Here is a 10,886-nt window from a genome sequence, read left to right as displayed (position 1 = left end):
ATTCTTAATTTCCTCCTGTGAACATTTTAGTGTCACATGTAAAGTAATAAAAAACCCACACAGAATAAAAAGGCAGATCACAGTTAATAGAAATATTTTTACAAATATCTTTAACAAATGTACATAACAAATCGCAAAGGTGTCTTTTATGGCAGCAACTTTTTTTTAACATACATTTTTGTTTATGTTTTGTTTATTTTTGTGCACACTTCTTCTGTATGCCACCACATAAAAACACTGCTTATAGCTTGCTTAGTTAAGTAATAAATGTAATATATAATATGAAATATATAATATAAAATGTGTACACACATTCACGATTTAGACTATTCTTACTTAATTCGATCACGTTTACCAAGAGCATTATATCTTATTCACAGTTTTTGTTCCTTTCTTCTCTAATTTCATAGTTTAAGGAAGTCCAGGATCCAGTCTGAGCACATGTGGACATGTGATACCATATTTTGTCTAGCTTTTTCTTTTGCTTCCATAACTTCCAATGACCTGCATGCAACGCTACAAAATAACTTGGATTACAGTGTTCCTGAATGGGATCTGTGTTTTATATGATTCAGTTTAAGAACAAACCCAAATGCACACCAGGACAAGGAGGGGGTAAGTAAACTCACAGCAAGGCCCGAGAGTCAACTAATTTTCAAAGTAAAACAGGAAATGAGAAAATGAGAAAAAATAAAAAATAAAAAAAAAAACTGAAGGGAGGAAGTATGAAACCACTGAGAGAACTCCATAAAACACTAAACAGCTACTAAAACTCAAATATGACAAGAGTCAGAGCTCAAGATGGAAATGAAACAGGTATTAAAGCCTCAGTTAATGTTCACTGTGGTGGTCGCATCTCCATCACAATCAGCTCTGTGATTTATTGCCCATGTTAGGTGAAGACTGCACAGCAACAAAGACCTGTGAGAAGGGCTAAAATGAAGAAAGGCCAGTTTCATGAACCTGAAATGAATTTAATCTGCATTTATTGCAGTGCTGTCATGTTTAAAACGACTCACTGTGATTTCAAATATTTCATCACCGTTTCAAATACAGATGGCTCCAGCTCGTGTCTGTCACAGACCTTCCTCCTGAACTGAGTTCTCCTTTTTTAATGGAAACTCTCAGCAGACCAGAATTTTCTTGAAGAAACATCAGACAGTACTGGATTGCTCCATGGAGTCTAAAAATTGCCCTGCAAAATAGTCGAGTTCAAGGGACATGACTCACAGCCCTTCAAGGTGAGCAGTCAAATGTTACCATTTATAGACTTTTATGTACAAATCTGCCGGATTATGAGAAGTGTGCTATCATATGAGCAGCAGCATTTTGAGGGTAAGTTGAGGGAAGGATGTTGGTAAAAGCAATGGAGAAAAAAAAACAAGGATCAAGGATCAGGAAGAGGCCAAGGAAACAGCGTGTTATACCCAAAGGGTGCTGTTTTTCTGGAAATGTAAGAAATGTAAGAGGTCTGTGGATAAAAACTTGCAATACCAAGGCAAGATTTTTTTCTAAATGTGTAGAGGTTTTTGGGATCAGGAAAGTGGCACAGGACAAAAGTCTGAAATTAGTTTCTATTTACTGACTGTGTGTAACAAATATATAAGATATTGTACTTAAAATACCTAAAGTAGTACCAGATGATAAATATTAATTACCATAAACTCATATGTGTCTCCAATGATGCATGCAGCCATCGTGCAACAGAGACAACTCATCTCACAAAGTTTCACTCAGGAATGCCATGCTTCTTGTTAGACTTTTGGAGGATGCACTGTGTGTGTTTATTTATCACTGTGTTTTAGCTGATTGGAGATTTTCAGACTCTGTGTGGTTGTTGTGTGGAGTAACTGTGCATTACGTCCTGCTTCCATGGCCCAAAGGGTCTATACCTGAGAGACGGAGCATACTACATGAACCAGCGCCTCTGAGGATTCGTGGTTTAAGGAGAGAAACCGCTACTGCAAAGAGGAAAGAAATGGAGGAAAAGTATAAAAAATGGCTGAGAGGTATGAAAAAAATAAAGTGAAAAGGAAGGGGAGAAAAAGTATAAAGAACTGGGAAAAATAAGGACTCTGATGAGGTAAAGGAATGAATCTGGAAAGAAATTAAAACAAAGTTTCAAGAGCTCTGTCTGAAAAAGAAACAAAGATGAAAGCTGTTTCAGACAAAAGAGAAAAAAGAGAAGAAAAAATAGTATAGTAATAGAGTTTCTGTAGCTCGGTGCGCCGGTGGAATAGGAAGTGTGCTGGTTACATGAGGGTGGGGGCGGCTGCTGGGTGCTCAGCTACACTTTTCCGCTCACCCCTTTCACTCTGTTCCCTGTAATATTGCTCTGCCTTTCATCTTTCTCCCAGACCCTCTCCCGATTCCCTCCCATCCCTCTCTATATCATGTTCCTCCTTCTTCTTTCACCCTTACCTTCTTTCTTGCCACTCCCCTCAGACATTGCTCTACTTTTCCTCTTTCCTCTTCCTCAGATAAAAACAATCAGTCGTATCATAAAAATCAGGCACCGCGTGGACAGCAGAAAGAGCAAAAATACAAGTTCACGTTCTTAAGGGTTCCTACTTCCTTGTCTTGGTCGTACTTCTGCCATCCATTATAAGCAACCTGGACACACCACCACTTCTCTGTCAGTCTGAGACTGATCCTCTCGCAGAGACCCTGCAGGATTTAAACAACAGGTCTTCTGCCATTCTCTCCACATGCTATTCTCACTAAGGCCCAGTTCAGCCCATTTTTGTGTTACCCTGTGAATTGAACTTGAGCCTCTCACACACTTTAGCAAGTGCATTATTGAAGCGGACATTAAACTTTCTGAAACTGACAGCAAAACGCACATTAACCCACATTTACCAGTGAGAAAATCAAGCTGTATATGCAAGTATTGATTCAAAGCAGGGGTGTCAAACTCATTTTCCATTGTGGGTCACACTTTGATCTTTTTGGGCCGATCTAGCAAAACTCCCCTCTCTGTCAGCGTGAAGATGTTTAACTACACGTATATCCCATTTAATGTAGAAGAAGTGCAACTTCAGCAGTACATCAAAGTTTTTCTACATGATAAAGAAACACTGCTATAGTAAATGCAAGAAATCTGTCAGTACAAATAAATAAACACGTAAAATTACAGAAAAAAAACAGGTAGTTCACTGCCCAGAAAATGTCCTTTTCCCCCACCCCTTTTTTAACACTTCTTTATTGATAGCTAATAGAATAGAAGCTTTTTGGTGACTTAACCATTTGTGTGAATGGCACTGGTGGATTTCTTTATCAGCAGGAAATGCTATGGAAACACAGTTAAAAGTCCTCCTTCACATCTTAAAAAGCAATCCAGAGGCCCAGATTGGGTTCTTTGACAGGCCAATTATGGCCCCCAGGCCTTGTGTTTGACACCCTTCATTTAAAGCCTTTTGCCAAGTTGGTTAAAAAGAAAAAAAAAAGCCCTCCCCTCCCCCAAATACTAGAAACACTTCTCCAAAAAATCTTAATTTACCATTTTTAAACTAAAATAATTTTTTCTACTTTTTGGTTGGTTGCAGAAATTATAATTTAAACTTTATCTGAAGAACTTTAATATTTATACCCTGAAACAACCAAGCCTTTTATCACTGATGAGAAAGCCAGTAGGTGGCGCCCTATCATTTGAAATGAAGCTGAAACTGAAACAACCTGATCTAAATAGTGAACCCGCCTCTGTGGCCCTCCTGCGTGTGCTGTAATGGTTCTGTATTTTCATCATGAACAAAACAAGAAAAAAAATCAGTATTACATCAAACCCATTAAGCTTTGAGCCCAAATCCATTATCACAAATGGCTCTTTTCCACATACAAAGAATCTATTGACCAAACTAGTTCCGCTGCTTGTTTCATATAGGAGAGAATAAGCAGAGGTTTCATTATATTACTATGGATTGCTGCCATCTGTTGCATTGTTTCCAGCCGGGGATGGGACAGGTGTCCCCTGACCACACATGTTTATACAGGCAAATGATTAATAAGCAGACCAGACTGCAAATACTGCGAGACAACCGTCCCACAGGAGGATAACACGTCAATCTCCTTTTAAAGTCTTTGACTGGATGGATCTAAAGTGGAGCCTCGTGAGCATATGACAGTGACATCCTGTATGACGGCACCAGGTATGAAACATATCAGCATTCTCCACTCGCCAAAATCAACGTGCTTCTCTATGAGAAATCAGGTGGATACAAATGTATACATATTATACTTTTCACCCTCCTGCATTAAATGTTACTACTTACTTTTCAGACTAAAGGTTAAAATGTTACAGATTAAATTGTCCGCCGATGTAGCTATGACACTGAAATGCTGATTACATAATGTAACACGCACACCTTTCACATTTTAAGTGCATTCACATACCAGTAGTTTTCATTTCCTGCTTTATGCATGTGTTGATCTTCCACTGATGACCATTGCAGTTAATTAAATGTACAGCAAATAAATATACTTCATCACTTTGATGCAAAAGTCATATAAGCAAGCGCTACAGCCACACATGGCTCCTGCTTGTTAGCTGGCATTGCGTGAGCGGGAGGGATGCCTTTGGTTAGCCTTTTTATTTTAGTTAATTTTCCATGAAATAATCTCTCAGATTCAATCTTTGTCATATTATTGTATCATTTACAGTATTAGCCTACGATTTATAATTTAAGCTGTGTGAAAGTTCCGTGTTTCCCCCGTTTTATTTGAATGTGATTTATTTTCAAATATAACACGCATCAGAAACAATGAAGTTCTTCAATAAATGTTACTGCTAATTGAACATTTCTGCAACAACTCGGTCTTCACAATCACAGCAAGTGCAGTTTACAGTATAGAAATATCCTTGATAGTAGGATATGTTAGTAGGATTTTCCCAACCTGTTATCATGGATGATGTCACGATGAATCCGACTACCCTGCACAACCCAGAGAGGTCAAGAGGTCAGGGAGAGAGAAGAAAAGAGGTGCAAAGACTCCCCAAAGAGACACAAAACAACCACAAAGGGATGCACAAGGACTCCACAGAGATACAAACCAACAATAAAGAAGCACAAAAAGACCACAAGGAGATGAAAAACACCCAATGAGACAAAATGACCATGACGAGACATAAAATGACCAAAAAACAGATGCAACATAATGGCCGAGAGGAACAAATCCATGGCAAAGAGATGTAAAATGCCTTAAAAAATGATACAAAATAACAATAAAGAGACAGAAGAAATAGAAACCTTCAACAAAGAGCTACAAAATGACCACGAGGACATGAAAAATAACTAGACGGAGCAAAACGTGGCTAAATAGATGCCACACGTTAACAGAGAGGAGAAGAGAAAACACGCTGCTGTGTCATTTGTAGTTATTTTGTGCCCAGGTTCCCGCTGTCGCATAATCCATCCATTCATATCAGACTCAATGAGCTTTTGCTTAATATTATAGTGGCTGGATAACACTACAGTAAAGCAGCCAATCGTTCCCGCCGTAGTTGTGCTCAGCTCTGCGGGCCTCGTTAGTATTCAGAGGGAATGAGCTTTGCCACGCAGGGCAATTACGTTCACAGAAAATTAACATTCATTGTGTCTCAGTGACATTATGTGAGTATCTCTCTCAGCATCCAGGGACCGAGAGCTGTGTAATCAATATCTATTAGTCCTCCCATCAGAAGAATTAGATTTCACTATTAGATCAGCCTGCTCCCCTGACTCGACGTCAAACATTATAAGTTGACTGGACATGTCATGCACCGATGTAGCTGCCTAATGAAAGAGATCATGTTGAACTCAAATACAATAAGGCGAAATATGAGCCACCTCACGAGGAGTTATTCTGCGCGGAGGCCAGCAGGTGTCAGGCTCGCACCGGTGAAAGAAACCAATGGAGTAAAAGGCTACAGAGCAGAAAGTGGCTTCACATTTTATTCATATGGACATGAGTGCATACAGAAACTGGTAAATTGTGAGTAAATCAAGTCAGAAACTGGCATTTGTTTCTATTTCCCACAGTGTCTTCTCCATATAAAAAAGACAGTCACGTGGACAAGAAAGGATTTTTTGGTTGTGTCTCACAGATGAATGTCACCATGGAAAACCCTGGCACAGAGAAAGTGATGGATTTGTGTCTAAAATGCACATGAGATTACAAAAAAAGACTTCAGAGCTGGCGTGATGCGACACTCGGTGAAAGAAAAGTCTTTTATTGTTTGATGTGAAACCTGAAGGGCTGCTGAGTTAAGTGCTCGTAATAACAATAATAATGTGCTCTATTCAAACCATAAACATACTCGTAGTTCTGATGAGAGAATTTGGTCAAATTCATGACTTGTGCCCATTTAAAGTGCTTAACCACGTACAGTGTTACAAATCATCTAAACAATAAGTTAAATCCAGTACAGATAAATAACAAACATATGTAAAAATCCAACATATTCAAACAAGCAACAGAATCTAAACAATGAGATACATTTTGAACTTAATATCACAAATGTACATTGCACATCGTCACATGATATATATACTGTATGTATATAGTGTTGGGTTTTTTTCTTCTTCTCTTTCTTTTCAGAATAGCTAAAGAGCAGACAGCTTTACTAGGGGACACTCCTTGGTTTGAGCTTTGCAGCTTCACGTCTACAATCCTGTGATTCCCAACATAAACTCTGTGTGTAAGCAAACCCTGATCTCTCTAATACAAGAGTTCAGTTTTATTCGTTTTCTTTTATTATTTTGAGGAGGCGTCAAATTCCTCTCCTCTGAGTCTCGATGGGTTTGCTCAAGTCAGGTGCTAAAATCAGCAGTGCATCTGTACAGCAGGTTGGTGCTCCTTGGTGGGAGGTGAGAGCTCTTGAGGCGGGCCTGTGTGTTCATATCTATGTATGTGCGTGTGTGTATATATGTGTTGCTTTTTTTTAATATTATTTTTTTTAATTTTTTTGGGCTGTGCTGGGGTCAGGTGCTGTGTTGTGCCAGGCACTAGGGAGGCAGCAGCGGGGGTTTGAAGGTGCAGGCTCCGGTGCACTGACGGGGGGTGAGCATCTTGCAGGAGAAATGGTGAAGGGCGTCGTGAGCTTCTGGGGAGGAACGAGTCCATCAGTGAGAACATGCAGCGGAAATGCAGACAATGCAACCTCACAAACTACCGATGACACAATGAAGTGTGAGTTGGATCTATGCCTCCTCTGATCTTGTAAAGAGTAACAATACTCACATATTCAACCCTTATTTTCCTTCTACTTGTTGTAAATGTTCCTCGTGTCCTAACATGACTTCAGTGTAAGTGACAGGGGGAAAGAAAATCCCTTCGCTCCCGCCTCCCAAGTCCTATTTACTCTTTGTTTCCACGAATTTGAACTTTCCCACCAAATGTTGTTCAAATTTGAAGAGAATTAATTAACATTTCTGTTAATTAAATGAAACAGTTGGTGGAGCTAACTCCCCGTTCGCCACCATTAAACCACTGCAGAAGAAGAGGAAGCAGCAAGGAGACATAATCAGAAAATCAGCAGTAAAACCTCAAAACGTTGGACAACGATGTGAAAAGGAATAGAAAGAAGACAGGAAATAAAGGGCATTTCCACTCATTTTTGGGGTTTGCTTAAATTTGGCCACATTCTCCTTATTGCTTTTTGCAAATTGGGCCATAATTTTTATTATCTTCACTGGGTGTTAAAGTCATATGACTTACAAATGCTCTTTCCAGCTCACCTTCATTAATAAGCATTTTTCATTGCATACAAATTTATGCAAAATGCATTTGCAGCTGGGTCTTTTTTGTTGTTGCACGGATTAAGTATACAGACAATCAGGTGGATGGAAAGGTTGTAAAAACACAATGTTTCTGTGCTGAGCTGTGGTGGAGGACCAGTAACAAAAAGAGGGAAAATAAGCTGTAAATAAGTGCCAGTTTGGAAGATGGGCACTTTATTTGAGTGCTGCCTGCTGTGGCTTTTTGGTCACTTACACTGAAATCGCTTGAAGAGCCACCAGGAGGAACACAGCGGTGCTTTCAGTGTTTTAATGTGTGCATGTGAGCACTGCCTTGAGACTGTTTTGAAAATTGTAAACCTACCCCTTATTGCTTTTTGTTGTTGGTGGTGGTGGTAATTTAAATATTGTCTATTGATCACCGATCACAGATGTTTAATAAAAAGTTCCACTTGCATATTTAGAATTGAAGGCAAAGATTACACGTATTCCTTCTTGGACCAGATAAAATTACCTTTTAGCTTCTGTTGTATTGCATAACGAGCCTTTCTCTCTTGGTCCAACTCGCTGCACAAAGTGTCTATCGAAAAAAATGAAATGAATACAAAAAATAAATAAATAAAATAAGTAAAAATGTAAACTGCTGTTGGAGGATGTGAGGTGGAGGAGTGTAATGTATGTTGTTTGCCCCTGTGGTATTTAGAGTGACCCCTCTGTGTACTTGAACCCTGTATTTAAACTACTGTAACACTAAACCAATCCTTTAACGGGCGGCATTAGTTGCTGTCTACTGCATGTAACCGATACAGCACTACATAATGGTCTGTCTATTCAATTTTCCAGAGCATGATTTAGGAGAAAATAACCTTTGGTAACAAAACAATGCGGTTTCAATTTCACCTTTTGATATCTAATAATTTACTGAACTGCTGGACACAAAAAAAAGTATGAAATTTACAGGAAAAAGCCTGGACACAAATTGCCAATATTTCAATATGCAAGTGTCACTTTTCCTTTCTTTTTCTTTTTTCTCTTTTAGTTCAGTGCATAATTTTTTTGTTTTCAGATGGATTACAATGCTTTATGATATTTAAACGTTTTTGTGGCTCCATTTTCCCCCCCTCATAAACTTAAAGAGCGTTGATCTACATCTGCTTTACAGTCAGAGTCTATGGAGGCGCACAATATATGTGTATATATAGAGAGAGAGAAGGAGAGAGACAAACCTCGAACAATCTGCAGCTGCTGGACCATTTCCTCTCTGTAGGACAGCTCACGCTTCATTTGATCCTGAAAATTATCTGAAGAGTACCGAAGGCCACATCAGATGGAAACTCTGACTTTGTGGGGATACATTTAAAGACACAATCCAGGATTCAAAGGAGAAAAAAAGAATAAAAACTCCCTCTGCTGCAAATAGTTTGGCTGTAAAGCACGGCCTGTTTTTAAAAATCCAGACAGAGATGTAAAATGCGTGTCTCTCTCTCTCTGTCTGTGTCACTTTCACTCACAAAAACACGCTCGTGATGCTCCCACCTTTTAAATGCTGGAATTCTCTCTCCAACTTCTTCCTCAGCTCCACTTGTTCCACGAGCTGCTTCTGCAATTCCTCTGCACAAAAACAAAAAAACATCACCAATCACCACAAATCAGCAGCTTTTCCTAAAGCGCGCGCACACACACACACACACTTCCACTTACAATGATATATTCTTGAATTTTCAGCACATAAAGATTTATGCGAGCCGCACTCTCAGGTGCGTTCACAGCCTCGATAACAACCATTTTCACTGTTTTCCTTTCTCGCTGCCACAGTAATTGCCATGCATTGCCTGGAGGTGGAGACGATAATAATGGAGTCCCAGGGTTTTTCCAAGCGTTGTAAAATAATTAGCTGCCGTGCCTCGGGGTTATGGCTCTGTTCGTTAAAATATTAATAGCCTCTAAACGATTTCCTCTTATAATAATAAGTCAAAACTCCTACATCTTGTGATTAAGTGGTTAACAACTATGGAAACACTTTAGGCCTAAAAAAAATTTAAATAAATAAAAATGGAAATGCACATTTGGATTCTGGCACGCCATCTTTAACAGGGTGGGGGTATTTAGCTCTGTTTAAAATGAGGTGGAACTCAATATTTAATGTTCATTTAATAAAAAAAATACTATATTTGAAAATGTTTGCGGTCTTGTTAGATTTAATACAATCCAAACTGCTTAAGCAAACTCGTTAATATTTAAAATAACACAAATTTAGTCCTGATTAGATGCAGTGACCAGCACAGCTTTTAACACACCCTGTGTGTACTCAAATTTTTTAAAAAATGGAGTAACAATTACTGGCACTTTATATCACCTCCTTCTAAATTCTAATCCATATCTGGGTTTGAAAAGGGCCTCCTACCTTTAGCCATGTTCTGCAGGTCTCTTTCGTGCACGCTGATGTCGATGCGTAAAGCTCCATCGGCTGCGCACAAATAAAAAAAACTAACAATAAAAACCTGAATAACTGTAACACTGTAAAAAGCTGCTGAATAAAAGCATCGAACCAGCCCAAAGTGGTCAGATGTGGCGATATTAAAAAGTGAAGACGATTTTTAAAACAGCAGATAACAGAATGATTAACGACCTTGTCTGTCCTTCTGCTCCTGGTAGGACGTTGCAGTGCGCTGGGTCTGTATTTCAGACACGTGGTGAACACCTAGAAGCGAACAAGCCACAAACATTTTCAGGTAAAGGACGAGGAGACGCTCCCGCTCGCATTAATAACCCGGATCGGTAATTACCGTTGGATCTGCGGGGGCTGCTCGATTGTTTGGACCCAAACGTGGAAGGCTCGTTCAGAAGCACGTGGCCGTCCTTTTCATGAGCATACACCTGTAAAAGGAACAATCGTCTTTAATAGCGGCACAGCAATTATTGGTCATTTGGTGCACGCAATTTAGGCTCTTTTATTTTTTTAAGAAAATAAAAGGAGTGGCTTGATGTGAGGATGGTGAAAGAAATGGGGTTATTAAAGTATTTTGATTTTAATTAATATTGCTGCAGATTTGTGCAAATTGGGATACAGTGGTTCAATCAACATTGAAAACGGGAAAAAAAACAGTGTGTGTGTGTGTGTGTGTGTGTGTGTGTGTGTGTGTGTGTGTGTGTGTGTGTGTGTGTGTGTGTGTG

At 39.2% G+C, this 10,886-nt stretch overlaps 1 protein-coding gene across 3 annotated transcripts in view; it reads right to left on the bottom strand.

Annotated features, from left to right (window-relative positions):
* Window positions 1-5,919: 5,919 nt before the first annotated feature.
* The window catches only part of skor1a (SKI family transcriptional corepressor 1a), an 8,409-nt gene continuing 3,442 nt past the window's right edge, over window positions 5,920-10,886 (bottom strand). Inside the window, exons 3-9 of one of the 3 annotated variants that reach the window (XM_005939174.2) lie at window positions 10,499-10,589; window positions 10,342-10,413; window positions 10,117-10,179; window positions 9,249-9,323; window positions 8,939-9,013; window positions 8,227-8,292; window positions 5,920-7,078 (exon numbers count right to left, since the gene is read on the bottom strand). In XM_005939174.2, coding sequence (XP_005939236.1) covers window positions 6,981-7,078; window positions 8,227-8,292; window positions 8,939-9,013; window positions 9,249-9,323; window positions 10,117-10,179; window positions 10,342-10,413; window positions 10,499-10,589 — 540 coding nt within the window. In that variant the 3' untranslated portion in view covers window positions 5,920-6,980. The remainder of the gene's footprint in view (window positions 7,079-8,226; window positions 8,293-8,938; window positions 9,014-9,248; window positions 9,324-10,116; window positions 10,180-10,341; window positions 10,414-10,498; window positions 10,590-10,886) is intronic. The other 2 variants (XM_005939176.2, XM_042227479.1) reach the window with 2 other exon arrangements.

The sequence above is a fragment of the Haplochromis burtoni genome, unplaced genomic scaffold (genome assembly GCF_018398535.1).
Source record: "Haplochromis burtoni strain Fernald_Lab_line unplaced genomic scaffold, NCSU_Asbu1 Contig_263, whole genome shotgun sequence".
Classification (NCBI taxonomy): domain Eukaryota; kingdom Metazoa; phylum Chordata; class Actinopteri; order Cichliformes; family Cichlidae; genus Haplochromis; species Haplochromis burtoni.
This window is presented reverse-complemented; position numbering and strand designations above follow the sequence as displayed.